This window comes from Lissotriton vulgaris, chromosome 7 (assembly GCF_964263255.1).
Source record: "Lissotriton vulgaris chromosome 7, aLisVul1.2, whole genome shotgun sequence".
NCBI lineage: Eukaryota > Metazoa > Chordata > Amphibia > Caudata > Salamandridae > Lissotriton > Lissotriton vulgaris.
This window is the reverse complement of record NC_141695.1, coordinates 424,994,568-425,015,377: the sequence shown is the minus strand read 5'-3', so window position 1 is coordinate 425,015,377 and position 20,810 is coordinate 424,994,568. Positions and strand designations below refer to the sequence as shown.

Here is a 20,810-nt window from a genome sequence, read left to right as displayed (position 1 = left end):
ACAGCTCTGTGCCCACAGGCTCGAAGTGGGACAAATGGCTCAAGTCGTCACCCGGGTGGGCAGCAGGCTGATGTTCCCATTGCCCCGGGCGCCGTAGGCACAGCGCGATAAATGTCTCACCTGTCCCTGCCTAAGCCTCAATGGGGCAGCTGGCCTGTGCTCCCACAGTAAGCCCTAGGCCCGGCGGCGGCTGCTGGCACTGCGCACCCTTTGTGTGAGCCCGTCCCGGGGCACTGCTGGGGGCTGCCGTGCCTGGGAGGGCTGCGCGAAGCGAGCATGGCCCCTGCTGATCCAGCACTGCATGCCAGCCTCCTAACTGTGGGTGTCAAGTGTCAAAGCAGATGGCATTTTATCACACATGGAAGACTTGGGGCAGCTGGGTTATGAAGGAGGGAGTGGGCTGGCAGGGGGAGGGACAGGGGCCTGGACCAGAGACAGACACACAGAGTGGAGGATGAGACTGAGGGGTCCCTGGCTGCCTCTCCCACTTAGTGACGGTGGGTTCTGCCCCCCACTTAGGGCTCGGATGCCTGGAATCCTCCGTTGCCATTAAGTCATCTCTCTTCCTGTCTCTCTGTGGCGCTCTCCTCTCCGTCTCTGTCTCTCTCTCTCTCTGTCTCTTTCCCACCTGCTCTTCCCATCCCTCATTACCTGAAGGAAACCGGTTATTTCGGCAATCCCGTTACACCAACAAGGCTCAGGCCAGCGACAGGGAGACCCCCAAACACAACGAAGGCAACAGCATCGACAATACTCCTGCCAACGTCAAGGAAATCCTCACGCCACAGAGGCCTACGCCTGGGAGACCCCCACCGCCATCGACAAGACAAGGGCTCAAGGCAGTAAAACCCCTAACACCGCAGGACAAGACAGGCCTACACGGACTACCTCAACACTACGCAGGGGCGCAGGGGAAGCGGAAAAAGAAACACATCGGAGCTGCAACATAGACAATAAACATCTCTGGTTTACTAGACAATTTACGGGGGGAAACGATCTGTTTGTACGACCATTTCTTCGCTGTGAGGGCCTTACACACTAAAAAGTAGCAGCCTTTTGAAGGCCATTCTGTCAAAACTGGCTGCACAAGGAGCTAGAAGTTTGTAATTTGTATTCTCTTTGTTGCACGAGCGCCCCCACTGGATTTATTTCCACCTGGCGTACTCGCCACCCGAGGGGCTGCCGCCACGTCTCTCCACGACCCTCTCACCCGGAGTGCGCCTGGAATACCGGCCAAGATGACGCTGCTGGCTTCGGAGCGCTCCATGCTGATCCGCAGCAAGTTCCGCTCAGGTATGTGCCTTCCCCACCCTCGCCGCATAAGTGCCCATGTGGGTTAATCTAGGACTCTCGGGTGTTGCTAGTGCCTTGGCTTGAATGTAATAGCACAGCTCTGCCTCATGGTATTTTAACCTATGGCTACCACATATTTACGATCTGAGAAATGATGGTGCTGGGCTGTGGTGTAGTGGATTGCGCCTTTCAAAGAAAAGCTGCGAAGTGCCTGTACTGACGCATTGAAACGTAGTCACACGGTTGAGAAGTTCTGGTACCGAGGCCCCTGGGAATATTGATACTTAACTGCTAAGTGCTGGTACTGTTCCACTGAGAGAAGAGCCAGCCAGCCGAGATGGGTTACTACCTCACCAAAAGCATAGCTACCCAGCTATGAAGTGCTAATACTTTCCCATTGAAAGCATGGGCACCCATTCTGGAAATTGCTGATATTGTGTCTCTAAACTATAGTTAATTAGCAATTGAAATAAAAGACACCAAGCTGAGAGGTTCGACTGACCCACAAAAAGCTGAGCTACCCATCTGTGAAGTGCTGGTACTGTCCCATCGAAAGCAGAGCCACCCAACCGAGACGTATTGGTGCAGTGCCTCTAAAAGTATAGATACTCGGCTGAGAAGTACTGGTACTGTCGCAATGAAAGACCAGCCCCCAAGCTGTGATGTGCTACTACCCCTTTAAAAGCATTAATACCCAGCTGGGAAGTGCTGGGACTTCCTCATTAATGATCTAGGATTACTACCAAACTGCGAAGTGCTGGGACTGCATCATTAAACATATAACATTACTACACAGTTGTGAAGTGCTGGGACATCCTCATTAAACATCTAGCATTAATACTCAACTGCGAAGTGCTGGGAATACCTCATTAAACATATAGCATTACAACCGAACTGCGAAGTGCTGGGAATGCCTCATTAAAAATATAGCATTATTACCCAGCTGCGAAGTGTTGGGACGTCCTCATTAAACATCTAGCATTACTACCCAACTGCGAAGTGCTGGAAATGCCTCATTAAACATCTAGCATTACTACCTAGCTGTGAAGTGCTGGGACTTCCTCATTAAACATATAGCATAATTACCCAGCTGTGAAGTGCTGGGACTTCTTCATTAAACATATAGCATTTCTATCCAGCTGCGAAGTGCTGGGAATGCTTTGTTAAACACATAGAAGACCCAGGGGCATAACACAGGCCCTCACAGACCCTGTGGGGGTAGGGGTTAATAGGGGCAGGGACACCCTTTATTGGTGCCTGCAGTCACTCAAAGACCTATGAATTTCAGGGACATCTTAAGGATTTTGGGGGTCTTGGGCCAAATATATTTTGGGGACCCCTCTTCAGAATGGCTTTGAATTTATGATCCAGTTCCAACTCTTTCATGCCCTCTTTGGTCAAGTCACTGACAGTGCACAGGCAGACTCGTCCAAATTCTAAATGTGTTAAATCTAATATTCAGGGATAGCGATGTGTGTTTTCAATATGATAACACAACAGCTACTCACTAACATTATTGCAAATAATCTCTGTGACCCCCACTCCCATATCTCATATGTGAGGCCCTGTTTCGATCTAAAATAAACTTTTTTATGGATGTTTCATGAAACATTAACACAGCATTTCTCTGCAAAATGTCTGCATAGACATCAAACACATTAAAAATAAATGAAAGTGAAAACGATATTCAAAACAATCTGTTTAAAATTATTAAAGGCCACCTGGGCAAGACTCTCTGTAGAACCGAGCTGGCTTTATTTGGGGCCCCTCAAAGGCAGGGGCCCTGGGACAGAGCTCACTTTGCCCATACCTTAAAACTTCTCCGATTAATTTCTGATACAGGGGGTCCAATGACACCCTCGCCACATTCTAAATGGGAGGCTGTCATTTTGCATTATGTCACTGAGTAGACCATTTCAGATTGCCAGTCTGTTCATATAAAAGTGTTGATGCTGGTTAAATAAAACAGCAGCAGCCCTGCTGAGAAGCATTTTCACTGTTCCATTACAAGTATCCCAACCAAGCAGAGATATGATGTTGCTGGCACTTTAAAGTTATAGCTACATAGCTGAGAATTGCTGCTGCTGCCACATTGCCAGGGTTACAGACCTACAGACAAGTCCTGGTACTGTCATTAAATGCACAGAAACTCTGCTGAGACATGCAGCACTGTCCCATTAAACGCTTCGCAGCCCTGCTTCAAAATGTTGATCCTCCCCGCATAATATTGGGGCCCTGCTGAGAAGTGTTGAAGCTGTCCAATTAAAAGTACAGCAGCTCTGCTGGACAGCACATCTTAATAAAACTTCTAAAGCCATACAGAGACGTACTGGTACTGTCACTTTAAGCTTATAGCAGGCTTGCTGAGAGGAGCTGGTACTATGCCTTTGAAAGAGTTGCAGTCTTACAGAGATGTTCTGGTACCATCCTTTTAAATGTCTTACAATGCTTCTGAGAAGTGCGGATACTTTATCTCTAAAGGGGTTACAGTCCTACAGTGAAGTGCTGGTACTGCCCTATTAAATGTCATACATCTCTTCTGAGAACTGCTCGCACTATCCCATTAAATGTCTTAAAGTCCTTTCAGCAAGTGCTGGTATTGCCCCATTATATATTTTACAGTCCTATTGAGAAGTGCTGGTACTGTCCCATTAGATGTTTTATAATCCTTGTGTACCGTGCTGGTACCTTTGCATTAAAAGTTTTACAGTTCTATAGCGAAGTGCTGGTACTGTCCCACGAAATGTTTTACAGTCCCACATATAAGTGTTGATATTGTCCTGTAATTTTAAACTGACTTCCATTACATAGGCGTGCATAGAAGTGCCTCTACTGCCCTATAACAAGTGCAATAAACCTGCTGGAAAATGTTGATGCTGCCTAATTAAAGCTATGGAACCACTACCAAGAAGTCTTGGCGCTGTCCCACTAAAATATGAACTGCTTAAAAAGGACAGGCTGAAAAGTGCTTTGCTGTCTTTTTGGGGGAAAATGGTACGCTCATTTAACATGCCTAAGTTTGACCAATCACCCTTCCTCCTCGTCTAGAAGTCACTCTTTCTCAGAGCCTTTGGTTTGCTTGAATGACACCCAAATCGAGTTGGTTGGGTGGCAAAATTAAACTTTCTCAATTCCCACAAGTCAAAATGCCTGGCATTGAGACTGGCGCTCATAAATCTCTAGTTTCTCTATGCCAGCTAGCTGGAAGAACTACTCACAACTGACATGGGGCACCTTGAGATCTCTTGATTCCCTCATGTCCTTGGCAATTTTGCCCTTGTTTCAGACTTCTATTCCTGATGTGCTGGTAGGAAAACCTACATTTTGTAACGACGTGTACCAATTCCAAAATCCTTCCTTAGAACTTGTCAACATTGCCTATTGATTTATCCTTACTTACTACATAATGTTTAATTTGGTTTCTTAAAAGTTCAAGATTTGTTATTTTTGCATTGGTGCTTAGCGAGCAGTTCTGGCTGGAGGGTTCCCATGGGGAGCCGAGTCAAGACTAATTTGCATATATCTGGGTCCAAACTGGGGTGACGTGACAAGCAAAATAATGGTGCATTAACCCCATATCTGTGACTGGTGGTGAGTGGTCCATCATTTTATTTTGTGATGTAGCTTGGAGGGTGTCTGCATTTTGTTATTTTACTGGATGATAAGACCCCTTCTCAGTGTTCATGCCTTTTTGGCCGTGTGGCTATCTATATCCTGGTGCTTGTGTCTCCCTGTCCTAGTTCCTATGTTTCTCTGACCTCAAGTCTCTAAACTCTATGTTTCCTTATACCTATGCCCATGTCCCTTTCTCCTTTCCCAGGGTCTTTGCCTTCTTTCAGAGTCCAAACTCTATGCCTCGTTGTCCCAGTGTCTCTGTCTCGCTGTGTTTCTCTGGCCTCAAGCTCCCCGTCTCTCTCTGACCCACTGTGTGTTTATATCTGTCCTGTATCTCTATTTCCTACTAGTGTCTACGTCTCAATGTTGATATTTCCTTGTCTCCATATCCCTAGGTCTTCTTGAGATGGTGGCTCTATGCCTCACTGTCCCAAAGCATGTATCTGTGTTCCAAAATCCATGTCTATTTTTTTGCACTGTCCGTGTTCCCATATCCCAGTGTCTGTCTTGCACTACCCAAGACTGTGCCGCTCTGTCCTACTGAACATGTTGGGTTACGTAGAATATTTTATCTGTGCATTATGCCAATCTAAGCATGTCTCAAAGCACCAATGGGGCCAGGAAGAGGAAAGGAGGAGACAAGATAAGGAGTGAGGGTGGGTGTGAGTGTGGTCTCTCTATCATAGTTTCTGTCTCGCAGGGCAGTGACTTTGTATCGAAATGTCTATATCTGCCTTTCCTATGTCTCCCAGTTCCATTGTCCACTCATCCTTTACTCTGTTCTGGCATCTGTGTCTCTGACACCCTGTCCTGGTATCCATGTCTCCCGTTTCCAGTACTCATGCTCGTCCCTCCCTGTTCCAAAGTGCTTGTGTCGCTCTTCCAGTGTCAGTTTTCAAGTTTTCATATTCCTCTGTCCAGTGCTCATGCCTCCCTGTTTCAGGATTCTTGGTTGTGAGTTCCAGTGCCCGTCTTTATCGTCCCATCTCTAGGATTCTTGTCTTTGTAGCACAGAGTTAGTGTTTAGTTGTTTTGGTGTACATTTTTCCTCTACCAGTGTCTTGGTCTCCATCTTGCAATGTTCACTTTTACCTTTCAGTGTGTTGCTGTGTACAGACCACGCCCCTGTGTGTCACTCTCCTGGTTTCCCTGCCCCAGGGATGCTGTGAAAGCATCTTTACCCCTTTGTCACTCTCCTGGTTTCCCTGCCCCGGGGATGCTGTGAAGACATCTTTGCCTCTGTGTCATTTCCTGGTTTCCCAGCCCCAGTGTTGCTGTCTAGACCCCTTTTCCCCTGTGTCATTTCCTGGGTTCCCTGCCCCAGTGTGGCTGTGTAGGCCTCTTTGCCCCTGTCTTATTTCCTGGTTTCCCCTCCCAAATGTTGCTGTGTACACCTCCTTTTCCCCTGTGTCACTCTCCTGTTTTCCCTGCCCTAGTGATGCTTTATACACACCTTTGGCCTAGTGTCCCTCTCCTAGGTTCCCCATCCCAGTGTGGTGTGTGGGCCTCTCTGTCTCTGTGTCATCGTCTATGTTTCCCTGTCATATTTATAATCTAGTTATGGTGCCCTGGTCTCTTTCTCCTAGTGCCTTGTTTCCTTTCCATTCATGTCCTAGTGTATCCCTTTCCTTCTTCCAGTTTCTGTGCCAAGGCCTAGTGTCGTAACAAAACTTGAGAGGACCCCCCTGCAAAGTACATTGGGGGCGCCCCACACTCCATACCCAGTCAGGAGCTCTTAGACCAGGGCCCGCTGCCCGTGCACAGTGTTGGGGGGTGCCCTTGGAGCTCTCCCACCCACACCGCAGAGGCTGCGGCAGCTAGTGTTACGCCACTAGTGCCAGCCAGCGTCTCCAGTGACATTTCTCCATATGTCCAAGCCCATGTCATTGAATCCCTCTCCCATTGTGACATAGTACACAGTGTAGTGCATTAAGATGCACTTACGGCAAGTTTACCATCTTGGAATATCAAATATACAATTCCAATTTTTCTACAGGGGTTATAATAATTCCATTTTATTTTCACAGATAATGGATTTGAAGCAAAGGGATATACACAGTGATTTGTCCTGGGTCACACAATTGTGTAAAGTGGGACATTTTCATTTAGAATTCAGAGCACATACTTTAGCAGTTTATGCATTAGACTCCTCTTGGCGCCCTTTCTACAAGCTCAAACTCTAGGACATCAGTTACACACCTGGATGGCATTTGAAAGTACAATTGAGACTTATCTGAGATCATCAGAGCTGTCTGTGACCTTGGCAGGGATAACACCGAATCACTTGTTGATTGTACCTACTCTTTGTCGCTCAGATCAGGTCAATGTCGTTGTACAGGCATAAGACAAAAAAAACGTAAATTGTGCATATATTTGTGTTTTCTCTGTCTGCCAGCTGAAGAGCGTGCCGAGTAGACACGGGGGAGGATGTATTCCCTGGTGATTGGAAGAGGTCACTGTTGCTAGGAGATTCCACAGGATTCTCCTTTGAAAGAGCATGTTTGTGACCCAGAACCATTCAGGCTTTTCTCCACAAACCGAGCCCCAGTACAATGATTAACAATTACATTTCGAAACGGAGGTCTCGTGGCAGTTTTGTTTACTGAGGTAGAGGTTAAGCACCCCGCAGTTGCTACTGTGAGTTAGGTTGTGGTGTGCATCAGAGATATCACTACCCGACAAGGTGTGGTAATCATCTCATCAGAGGGTCAGTCATGAAACATCCGATGAAAGGCACCGACATCAAGCTTAAACTGAATGCCACATGTGATACTGAAAATGTGGTGTACATCATCAAATGTCCCTGCGGATTGATCTACACTGGGAAAACTTCACGCAAATTGAAGATACGAATTAATGAGCACAAAAGCAACATTAGGACTCAAAATCTTAAATCTTCTGTAGCAGCTCACTTTAAAGAACTTAGACACAACATTAGCCAATTACTGTTTGCTGCTGTTGAAGTGGTGTCTAAGCGCGATGACAGAGACAACAACAATTTTCTCCTGCAAAGGGAAAATTATTGGATAACATTTCTGCAATCTTCCAAACCTTTGGGTTTAAATGATCAGATGGAATTTTTGTGTTATTTATGAAACCATGAACAACCTTTCTTATATTTGCTTCTTATATGTGCTGTCTGCATCTGATTCACTATATTTTATACATTTCATTCACTTTCTTATACTTTGGCATTGTTGACAGATCTATCTACTTCTATTTTTCTTCCGTTCTATTCACTTTCATTCGTTTCTAATTTTCTCACACACGCCGTTACAAGATGGCTACCACCAAACTCGTCCTCTTTCTATTTTGACTCTTCTAGTCTGTTCTCAACCTTTACTATTTCTTCAACACGAATACACCCATTGGTGTTTAGATAGCTGAACGGCGTTGACATGCTGTTCGTTTTGAGCCTAAAAGTAAGTGTTGTCCGCTAGTTGTTAGTATGTTTATTTAACCCACCGCACTTTGTTGCATGGCATATCCCGCTTTCTTTACCTTGACTCACGTTGTTTCTTCACTTTCGGCATTGCCTTTGATCTGGGTACAACTTCCGGTATACTTCACAATGTCATATTATTTTATTCAGTAACCACGATTCTGGCACTTATCTCATTATATTTTTGTTTTTTACACCATTTTTCGACTAACTTCTACTTTTCGATATTCGTTTTAAATACTTTGGGCAAACATGGTACACTCATGGCACATTCCGGTTCGCGGTCTTTATTGACTATTTCGTGACTGTTCACTCCATATCCTGTTACGTTTGCTCACTTGGTTCAATGTTACCTGTTTTGGGACACTATGTCCACTGTTCTTTTTATTTTGACATATAATTTTGGTTGAATCAGTAACCACTATGCAGCATGTTGTTTATCAACTTACTTTCTATTTTTAAATGTGTTTGTGCAATGTGACACTTAATATATATATTTATATTTTATATTTTTTCTACATTATTTTCAGACTACCCCTGACGAAGGACTTTAATAGTCCGAAATGCCTTGGGTGAACTCTCAATGATTTTTTCGAATACTTTGGGAAGTTTAAGGATGCCAAACTAGCAACCTGCTAAATGATGTAAACAATTTCCTGTGGATAAAACATGAAATAAATTATGATGGAAATCATGATTTTTTGAAGTTTGATTACAATTCTTCAGAACGTCTTCACGTCTAATTGGTTTTGCTCAGAGAGACGGCACTTATCTCAAGTGGCGCAGCCTGTTTCTAGTTTTGCTTACTTGCAATTTCTAAATTCTCAAAACATTTTGTGCACTGCTCACTTTTACTATAATTTTGTGTGCTTTGAAAGTTGGAAAATCACAGCTGCATGATGCTTAGTCCAGCTGCTATGGCAGAGGGCGTGGCTATCACTGCCCAACGCATCTCGGATAATGTGATGTCAAAATAGGAAGCAAAAATCTTTCTAAAAATAATTATATATATTCATTCCAAAAATCCATTTATTTATTTTTTATTCGAAATGTTTTATATAGCGCTGGCTAGACCCAGAGGTATCAAAGCGCTTTACATGAAGTGGGACATTGTTTCAGAAAATTGTTACATAGTTACATCAGTTTCTGCAGCGTTGCATGAAATAGAAAGGGAATACAGTATAACATAGTACATAGGATTATTAAAGCATGGCATAACATAAAGTACTTCAGGGGACAGAGAAAGGTCAGGCTGGAAAAGGGGAGGCAGAAAAAGAATCACAGGGAGGGAGGAGATAGGGGTGGGAAAAAAAGACACAAAGGGCGAACGAGGAAAACAATGTCGGAAGTCCAGCTGGGCAGGTGACGGCCGAGGGGTGAACTCCAGCCAAACTCCTCTATAGCTGCATAGGACAGCTACACTGGGCTTCGGCCGAGATTGCTCGGGCACCCCGGTAGGTCCAGACAATTAAAGTTTCCACCTGGGGGTCAGGCATGGTGGTATGGATCATTTTGGCTGATACAATCCTAACCTAACTTACCTCCTAAAAGTACGGCGAGTACATAAAACCATCGCAGCCTCAACTCAAGCTTTCCAAGCCATTCTTTTAAAAACAATATAAACACAAATAATGAAAAAAAACATGTTTTCATTTCATTTGTGTGTTTCCCACCGCGACCCACTGAGGGTGGCAGTCTCTGAGTGTTGAGTGTGTGTCTGTAGCAGCCAGAACGGCAAGTCGCTCTTAAACTCCACAGCTGGTTTCCCCCTGCTTCCTACCTTTTCCTCCTGTTCTGTAATGAACACAGAATTATTGTATTGGATAGTACCAGAATAATTGCAGAAAAGGGAAACATAGCAGTTTTTGTATCTACAAAAAAATTTGAAAAGAATGATAAACTCACGAATTGGAAATGGGAATCCACATCAGTGCGTCCAATGACATCCTCCCGTTGGAGGTCAGTTAAATAACATCGGGGCATATTACCAAGCAATAGCGATAATTATCGCTATTGCTTGGTTAGAGACAAAATGTTATCGCTGAGCTGCGGCGATTTTTACCGCAAATAAACCTTGTTATTACCAAGGTTTATCGCAAATGCGATAAAAATCGCCGCAATGCATGAATATCGCTGAAAAGTCAGCGATATTCATGCATTACCGAGCTAATGCTCTTAGCCATGTTATCCACCTCCCATTGGATAACATGGCTAAGAACTGCTCAGGGCAGGTGTTAGCTTTTGGAGATATTCGCGCTTAGCGCGAATATCTCCAACAGTTGGTAATAGGAGATAGCAATGTTAGCGACTGTTTTCAGTCGCTAACATCTTGGCAGGCCCACTTTGCATGTCATTAGTGATAAATATCACTGACATGCAAAGTGGGGCCCAAGATGGTCGCTATCTCCTACTAGCTCTCGCTAACTGGTGTTAGCGACAGCTAGGTAATAGGGAGATCATTTTATCTCCGCTTTCTTGGCTTCTAAAGCCAAAAAAGCGGAGATAAACCCCCTTGATAATATGCCCCATCATCCCCCGCTCTCCAGGTCTATTGTATACGGTCTGACGTCATCGAACTCAATACACCACAACATTCCAGGGCCAGGCAGGAATAGGTTTCAAGGCGCAAAATAATCTGCAACGAGGCAACAAGTGCATTGCAGGTTCATGAGCGTTATTAATTATTTTTTTTATTGAGAAAATGATGATGAGCAAACTGAATTGAAGGTAAACTATAAGATAAAATCACGAGGTCAACAATCGAATGTGGAGATGTTCAACAGTCATAACCATTTTTTACACGTAGGACACAGGTGTGACATCGTCGTTTACAAGGTACTAACTTTTGGACTGGTGTATGGTGTGCTCTGAATGGTCCTAACAAAGGATGGAACTGAGGCCTGTTTGGGTTCAAACCAAGTAGCCGAGGATTCCATTTGTTCGAGTTTGGTCGGGTTTGAACACTTGCCCTCAGATGAAGTGTTGTCAATAAGGTTACAAACATGTTTTGTTTTGGTTTAAAGAAAGGTTAGCGTGCTGTGAGGTAGTACCAAGAATGTCCATCCTGAAACTCGAGAACATTAAAAAGCAATAGGTGCGCCCGTCTTTTCGTCAACACTGCTTCAAACTGTTGCGTTATTTTTGCATATTTTGGTGACGTTTGCCTTGAATCATAAATCTTAATCATAGCTGTGTGTCTAATTTAGTGTTCAAAAAGCAACTCTCGTGAAAACGACTGAAATTGTTTCCTAGGCAGGAGGGGTTCCCACTTCAAAATCGTATAACGTTTTTATGTAGCTTTCCCAAGCAGGTGCCCACCACTGCCCACTGTCCTGTCAGTCATGAGGAAAACCTGAATGAAGTTCTGCTCCTCTCCTTCGCCCACTAACATGGCTAGGAACTTGGGGATTATCTATGACAATTCTCTTTCCATGAAAGAGTAAGTTACATGATACAAAGGGGCAGTAACGGTTCTTGCAGCCTGATTCATGTACGGGCCGTTTTGCGTGTCCCTAATAGCGAATCATAGCGATTCGCTATTGAGGACACGCAAAACGGCATTCATGTAGGAATTGCTACTTAAATAGCGATTCCTACATGTTCTTTATTTGCGAGTAGCAATTTGCTACTCGCAAATACTCCCCATTCATTCCTATGGGCCAAGAGGCCCATTGGAATGAATGGGGATTTGCGAGTAGCAATTTGCTACTCGCAACTGAGATAGCGATTTTAAGGGTGACAGGGGTGTCCAAAGGACGCCCTGTAGCACCCCTAAAATGCACTTTTGGACAGGTGTTGCGCACACACATGTCCAAAGGACATGTGTGTGTGCTACATGCAACTTTGAAAAATGCTTTTAAAAGCATTTTTCTGAGTTTTTGCTATTTACCGACAGGTCTGACCTGTCGGTAAATAGCGGCCCCAAAAGTCCAAAATCGCTATTTTGTTGTGTGTCATGAATAGCATTTAAGGAATCTCTATTAGAGATTCCTTAAATGCCATTCCACGCAAATATGCGAATTCTTAAATAGCGATTTTTGCATTTGGTATCATGAATACCAAATGCAAAAATTGCGCTCGCAAAGGGCCAGATTCTGAGAATCTGGCCCTTTGCGAGTGCAATTTAGCTACATGAATCAGGCTGTTAGCCCCTTAAAGTTACTGTCGATCTCATTTTGCATTCTGTCCGAATAACTAGATGAGATATGCTAATATCCCTACTCCAAGTGAAGTGTGGTGTTTAGTAATGTCGATCGGAACGTGGAGGCAAAATATTAGTGAGTTTTTGACTCGCTGGTGAAAAGTGAAAAACGATCCCTTTTGCAAATAGATGCGGGAAGGGAATGCATAATGTGTTACTACGACACAGACAGACAGTAAAGAATCTAGCCATAGACTTATAATCTTGGTAAGGGGATTTTCCAGTACAGGATGGCTGAAATGTAATGTTTAGAAGGTCATGGGTCCTTTATTTCCTCAAATAGGAACGAGTGTCACGCTACATGTAAAAAGGTGGTGGATGCTTTGGACTAACTGGGATACCGGACAGGCTCCCAGATTTTATCATTATTAACCCCACGAGGGAACTTTCAAGATTGAGAGTGATTTTTAAAAAATGGTAAGTGCTCCCTGTCTAATCGGATGGATATCTTAAACATCTTGAGACTATATGCAGTTAATGAACATATGCATATTTGTACTTTAGGTGGTAAACGAGAACCAATACTAACTGTCAGAAGTGAAGGGAAAAATCAGTAAAAGAATAAATGTGTAAATGCCTAATTGCATATAAGTACAAGAAGAGGCATATTTGTGATTTCTTAAGTTAGCTGAATCTGTAGGCCCGAAATTTATTTTTCTTTGGCAAGGCTCTTTTTCTTTAATTGAATAATTAGCCTGGACCCACGATTCCATGTTGGGGGGGCACATGGGAATGTATAAAACCATTGTGAGTGCGGAACGTTCCTTTTGGTGGCCCCGATTACGAGATGATGTATATGACCCCCCTCAGCACCCTTAAAATGCATTAACAAATTGCGATTCGCAAAATGAAAATCGCAAAATCGCAAAATGTTAATGCCTTCCCATTGATTCCTATGGGCCTTTTGGCCCATAGGAGTCAATGGGAAGGTTTTCCTTAATTGCGATTCACAAAATGTGAATTGCAATTAAGGAAAATTAAGAATTCACAAAAATATTTGCGATTTAATCATGCATTGCTGTCTGCGATTTCTAAATTGCGATTCCTTAATTTTCGCAATTTAGGAATCGCAAACGGGTGCAATGATGCATGTACCCCCAAGTTCCTATTCTTTTGGTCAATTCATGTACCAACTCCATTTTGGTTCAAAATGGAAACACAGGAACTTTATTTATCGGTAAGCGCATGTCAAATTCTATAAAATTGCAGCCACGAACAGACAGAAATATTCGAAATTGAAGAGAACTTGTGCCCCCCCCCCCCACTCCCCGGTATACTCCTGTGTAACAGTTTTCTACCATATATGCCTGGGAGAAATCATCATGCAGTTCTCTTTCCTCGATGTTCCTTATGCTGTCTAAATGCAAAATATTGTTTAGTGGCATGTTAGGCTTCTCAGCAACTATGGATACAGAATTGATTTACATTGGTTTGCCATGTTATCTAAGATGTCCTGATTGCAAGAACGGTAAAATATATGTTCTCTCTTAAATGGAGGGACTCCAGAGGGGCCTTTCAGATAAACTGTTTTAGTCTGTCTCCATGTTTCCCTGCTGACCTGCATTGTTTAAAGTTACCTTATTAACAACAAGTCTCCTTGATAGCTGTAGATGTGAGTGGGCTCTTTTGTTTGCACCAGTATTCCTGCTTGACAGTAGTGGCTTGAGATAGGAGTGCCGCGTGGTAGTGGGGTGGGGTGGGGGAGGAGCTGGGTGGGGGGTAGTAAACTACAGAATATGGCCCAACGGAGGTAAGTAAACAAATAAATAAATGAAACTAATTTTGTTGCACGCACTGCATCACATTTGGCAATGCAGCGCGCGCAAAGAAATTTGTTTTATTCATTTGTTTACTTACCTCTGGTCGGCCGTATGCCGTAGTTTACTACCCCCCACCCTGCTCCTCCCCAGCCCCGCCCGCAGCATTCCAACCACAAACCGCTACTGCTGCTTGATGAGTATTATAGAGACACTGCCAAGAGAAAGTCTTGCATTCAAGAACTTGTAGCCAGAATGTCGTAGTCAGAATACAATCTGAGATAAATATCTTTTGCTAAAATATCTCCCAATTGGAGTTAGTAAGAGAAATTCTTAATTCAATAGACGGATATTTAGGACAATCTACTTATGTCAGACTATATTTCTGACTTTGATCTTATGGCATAACCTCCATGGTGGAAGATAACATGTGGAGGTGTGCACACTCTATATTTCTTCCTCTCCCTCTTGGTCACTCTCTCAACCTCCTTTTTGCTCTGTGAGGGTGTGTTCATGTCCGGTCTATCACACATCTCTTGTACGTAGTGCTTAATTTGAGCAGGTGGTTTCCGGTGCTAAGCACGGATACCTAAATGTCATCACCGGCACCTATGATAGTCTGCCACATGGTAACACTGGTGGTCTAATTTGGAGATGAGCACAAACACAGTGGTTTATTAATCCAATATACATTACAATGACTACATCTGCCACCTAAGCCATTCTTCTAACACTGGGGGCTTGGAATATTCTGAATTGTCACTCTGTAGGGGTGTGATGATTACTAGTTGTGTTTGTACTGTCATTGGCAACACACGCAAGGGGCAATGGGTGCTGCAAGCTGCAGTGGCCTCCTGGCAAGGGGCCTGGCTCTTATGATTCGATGTTCTTCCAGAGCTGGGAAGGGTTCGCTCTGGCTGGTGCGTCTACAATGATGCTGAGAGAGGAAATGTATGTAGTAGCGTCTGTGGCCTACACAGTGTTCTCCAGGTACATGAAATAATTCTTCTAGCACGGATGACGGGGGCGAGAGAGATCGTAGTAAAAGGGAGGGGGGGCATTTTTCAATTCTCGCCTAGGGCGGCAAAACACCTAGAAACGGCCCTGGTTACATCAGAATGCAGTATTAGCCCTGAGATCTTGTGTCTGATGTGCAATATCTTTCAGTGGCTTCCTTTTGACTGCTGCAAAATTCATCCAAGCACTAATATCTGGTCGGATGTATTATGACAATGCTCTTTCCTAGGCCAGGGCAGAACTCGCAGAATTTCACTCTGCGGAATCCCAAGAGCACACAGAAAATATTACTGCAAAATAGACTCATACTGCAACTCCCGCAATCGAATCTAAAAATGCAAGAAAAAACAAAATCGGTAAAAAAAATACTGATGCGTGCTCTCCATCGAAGAAAAAATGTACCACACTTTTTTTTACCGTGCTTGATTTTTCACCAAAAAATTAAAATCTAATTTTATATATATAAATATATATATATATACACACATATGTATGTATGTATATATATATGTGTGTATATATATATATATATATATATATATATATATATATATATATAATACGGAGGTATTCGAAACGCGTCTGACAACTTGAAATAAAGACCTGCTAGATCCACGCAAATTGGAGTCTGTATTTCGTTTCTTTGGCTGTGTTCCGGCTGGGCGCTGCAAAGGGATTCGGAGATATTCTGATATATATATATATGCACAATATATTTATGCAGATATGTGTGTGTGTGTGTGTGTGTGTGTGTGTTTGTATAGGAGCAGCATGGATTACAGACAAAGAGAGTGATCCTTTTCCTCCAAATCTAAATGAAAAGTGATCAAGGAATAGACAGAGCAGTGAGAGGAGCAGGGAGAGGAAGGTAGAGGAGGAGTCACTGTGGCACTTCCTTCCTGTTAAAAAAAGAAATAACATGAAAAAAAAACTACCTTAACTGTCCTTTTGGGTACAAAACCTACTTGAAAAATTATTTGTGAGTTGATTTTGCTGCTTTTTTTTTTATTTAAAAGTTTTTTTTATTAAAATATAAAAGAAGTGGAATATACATTTGGCAATTCTTATATACAGTACAGAGTGTTTTACGCTTCGCCTTAATCTTTCCCAAAGAGGAGGGAGAAAGAGGAAAGAGAGAGAAGAAAGAGGGGGGAGAGGGGGGGCCCTAGTTACGCGTCTTTTGCTGGCTTCTCATCAGCTGTGCATCCAGTGGCTCCCACATGCCCTTTTTCGAGTTGTGTTCCTTTGAGAATTTTCCTGTGATGTTGTTTGCCCCTCTGAGAAAGGCGACCCATTTCACCCATGTTTTAAAGTTTGCTTTGGTCGTGTTTTTCCAGTTCGTCAGGATTATTTTTAGGGCCGCAATGAGTAGTAGGTCTAGTAGGTCTCTCTCTTCTTTGCTGTTTAGGTTCGCTGTCATATGTTCTGTGGCCAGGCTTACAAAGCTGATTGTTAGGTCTGTGTTGAAAGTCTCGTTCAGAAATCTGTTGACCTGCACCAAAACTTCTTGACCTTTGAGCAGTTGAAAATGAGGTGTTCTAGAGTTCCTTCCTCTATCCGGCAGTTCCAGCAGTTGCCGGATTCTGTGATGCCAATTTTGTGGAGCCTTGATGGCGTCCAGTAGGCCCTGTGGAGGAGCCAGAATTTTGTCTGGGCTAGTTGTGGGGTTATTTTGTTTGTTGTTGTTGAGCGCCACAGTTTGCATCGTTCGTTGTCGTTTAACTGCCTGCCTAGGAGTTGTTCCCATGTGTTTGTTGGTTTCTTGTTCAGTGACGACGTGGAGGGGCTGAGGAGCCTGTATATCTTTGCCGTTTGGTGGCCTGCTGAGTTGAGGGTTTGCATGTATTTGATAATGGTGGGTTCTTCCTTGCGTAGGTTCGCTTTGGTTATGGCTGTTTTTATTTTTAGGAAGTTATAGAGTTCTCGGTTCTGGAGTTCGTGTAGTTGTTGCAGGTTTTGGAAAGTTAGTGGTAGCTGTTTAATTTCTAGCTGGTTTGGTTGGCTAATTCCTTTCTCGATCCATGTATCATCGTGCATTGTTGCCCCTTGATAGGTTATCTTTGTGTTGAACCAGATCGACTCCCATGTCGTGCCTTTCAATTTCCGTGCCATACGCCTGTCTATTTTCATCAGAGCGTCCCTGGTGTATTTCAGTATTGGGTTTGTTCTTTGGGGGTGTCTGTTTGCTGTTAGAAGCGCTACTGGGTTTAGCCCTGCCAGAATGTCCTTTTCCACCTCTAACCAAACAGGTTTGTAGGTTTGGGTGTCGTCTAGCCACGAGATTCCTTGCCTCGCTAGGCAGGCTGTTTGGAAGGTTTTGAAATTCGCTAGATTGAGTCCTCCAAGGTCTTTCGTTAGTCTCAATTTCTGTATGTTGATTCTCGGTTTTTTGTTTCTCCATATGAAGCTGTTCATGAGCTTGTCTAGTTTTTTGTGGAAAGCATCTGTCATCGGGAGTGGCAGCATGCTGAGCGTGTAGTTGATAGCTGGCGTTACCATCATCTTTATTGTTTCTATCCTGCCCCACCAGCTTATGTATTTTGGTGACTATAGTTCCAGTCTTTCTTTTATCTTCTTCAGGGTTGAGTCCTCGTTGTGTTGTAGTGTGGATGTGAGGTCTCTCCCAAAAAGCAGACCTAGGTATTTGAGTGGTTTTGTCTGCCATGTCAGTCCTGAGTCACCAAGAACCTCTCTGGTGGTGTGGATGTTCATTGGCTTACACTCTGATTTGTCTCTATTGAGTTTGTATCCTGAGGCTTCCGCATATTCTCCTATTGTGTCCATGAGTGCTGTTATTGACGTTGACGGATTGGTGGTCGTGATGAGGACGTCATCTGCGTATGCTGCCAGTTTGACGGTCTTTTCTTTGATTTTGACGCCTGTTATTTCAGTATTGTCTCTTATTCTGGCTAGTAGTGGTTCTAGTGCCAGAAGGAAGAGGCCTGGTGAGAGGGGGCATCCTTGCCTGGTGCCTCTACCCAGTGTGAGCGTTTCTGATGTGCTTCCATTTACCACCACTTTCGCTTTTGGCTCGTTGTATAGGGCCATCACCATGGATCTGTATTTGATCCCTAGCCCAAACCTGCTCATACAGTTGTTAAGGAAGGACCAGGAGACTCTATCAAACGCCTTCTCCGCATCTAGTGCGATCATCACTGCCTGCTCGTTGCTTTGTGTCGTGTGGTTGAAGAGATGGCGCAGTAAGCGTGTATTGTCTTGCGATAGTCTGTTCTTGATGTATCCTACTTGTGAGTTGTGGATGATATTTGGTAGGACTTTGTTCAACCTGTTGGCCAGTATCTTCGCGTATATCTTACAGTCAACATTTATGAGCGCGATTGGTCTGTAGTTCTGCGGGTATTGTGGGTTTTTCCCTTCCTTGGGGATTATTGTGATGTTTGCTTCGCTCATGGACTCCGTCATCTTGCCCCTCTGTATACAGTGAGTGTATGTTTCCGCCATTAGCGGTTTTAGTTGCTGGCAGAAGGTCTTGTAGAACTTCGCCGTGTATCCATCTGGACCTGGTGCTTTGTTCGGTTTGAGCTGGGCGATTGCTGCTTCGATTTCTGTGTCTGTTATGTCCGCTTCCAGCGATGCTCTATTGTCTCCGTTTAGTTCTGGCAGGTTGGTGTTCTTGAGCAGGGTAGCGCCACCATCCTCTCTTAAGTTCTTGTCTTCGGTGTATAGTTCCTGGTAGAACTGTCTGAATACTTCTAGTATTCCTTTGTTTGTCGTTTGGGACTTGTTTGTTTTGTCCGTTATCGCTGCGATTGTGTGCTGCCTTTGTTTTGCTTTTAGGTAGGATGCCAGTTGCTTCCCTGCTTTGTTGGCGGCACATAAGTTTACAGATTTGAATTTTGTCAGCCACGTGCCCGCTCTTTCACTTAGTATCTTGTTCAGCTCGTATTTCTTCTTTGTTAGCGTAGTGAGGGTGTTCTTGTCCGTTATGTTAGCGCAATTCCCTTTCTCCAGCTGTGTTATTTCCTCTTCTATTTCGCTGATCTTTTTGTTCCTCCCCCGGTTCATTCTTGCTTTGATGTTGATCAACTTCCCTCTTAGGGTTGCTTTGAGGGCGTCCCAGATGGTGCTTTTCCCTACCTCACCGTTGTCGTTCTGTTTAAGGTAGTCCTTTAAAGCGTCCTCAATTTCCTTCACGTTTTCTTTGTTCTGCAGGATGTCGTCATTCAGTCTCCATCTTCTGGTTGGACTTTCATTAAGTCTTCCGCTTAATGAAAGTGTGATGTGGGCGTGGTCCGAAATCGTTATCGGTGCGATTTCAGTTTCCTCAATTAGGTGTGTGTGTGTGTTGGACATCAGTATGTAGTCTATCCTACTGTAGGAGTTGTGTGGATGCGAGTAGAAGGTGTATTCGCGTGCGCTTGGGTGTTGTAGCCTCCACGGGTCGGCGAGGTGTAGTTTGGTACACAGGTCTTTCAGGGTGTTGTTATTTTGAGAGTCGTGGCTTATTCTGTGCGGGTGTCTGTCTGTGGCTTGGTCCATAACCTTGTTCATGTCCCCGGCTACCAGCATGAGGTCGTCTTGAGGTATATTGGACAGCTTAGTGTCTATCTCCTGCCAGAACGTTTTGTCTTCGGAGTTTGGCCCATAAATGTTGGCTATGTGTATTTGGTCTTCTCCTTTCTGCAAGCTCGTTATTAGTACCCGCCCGTCCTCGTCCGCGCTTGAGTTTTTTATGGTTAGGTTTGCCCTCTTGCTCAGTATGGTGATTACCCCTCGTTTCTTACCGTTCGCCGGCGAGTAGAGGACTTCCCCTATCCACTTCGCTTTCAGAAGCTTAGCTTCTTCTTCTGTGAGTTTAGTTTCTTGCAGTGTGTAGATGTCACCTTTTAGTTTGGCAAGGTGGTCGAGTACTTTCCTTCGTTTGATTGGGTGGTTGAGGCCTTTAACGTTCATGGACACCACCTTGAGGTTTGTAGTTAGTTTGGTTCTTGGTGTATTACTCATGGTGGTTTTGTGTTATCGCTGTGTTCTTTGTTACTCCTCTGGCGCATTGCTGGTCGATCTGTCTGTCCTCCTTGGATCTCCTTAAGCGCCTTGAGTAGAAAATCAACTTGGGAAGCAGCCCTCGGATTGTGACTGCTCACTACCCCGCACATTCGTAAAATCTCACTGGAAGGCTTCCTAGTGACTGGAATTCGCCATAAGGGATGCCAAATCTCACTTGCCAGCTTGAATTCCAAGCTGGCTGTTGTTCCCATTGTCATTGCGTTGTTCGAGTAGGAAAAAAATTCCACCATGATGTGCTTGGTAGATTTTTGTACGAACTCTGTGTTATAAGGCTTTGCTGAAAACCGGAGTTGGAGGTGTGTTCAATGCCTGACCGGTTTCTATTGCTGCTAAAAAGACGCTGCTAACAAGACGTTTTTACTAGTTGCTGCGCACCTTGCACTGACTGTTTTTTTAAAACTTTTTAATATTTTGTGCTCGTACCTGGGGAATCTGTGGGGGGATTCTTGCAGATTTT

General features: G+C 44.0%; 1 protein-coding gene across 3 annotated transcripts in view; it reads left to right on the top strand.

Moving 5' to 3' along the window:
• The first annotated feature begins 439 nt into the window (after nucleotides 1-439).
• The window catches only part of MAMSTR (MEF2 activating motif and SAP domain containing transcriptional regulator), a 246,401-nt gene continuing 226,030 nt past the window's right edge, over nucleotides 440-20,810 (top strand). For all 3 annotated transcript variants that reach the window (XM_086930407.1, XM_086930406.1, XM_086930408.1), the window contains exon 1: nucleotides 440-1,293. In XM_086930407.1, coding sequence (XP_086786533.1) covers nucleotides 1,239-1,293 — 55 coding nt within the window. In that variant the 5' untranslated portion in view covers nucleotides 440-1,238. The remainder of the gene's footprint in view (nucleotides 1,294-20,810) is intronic.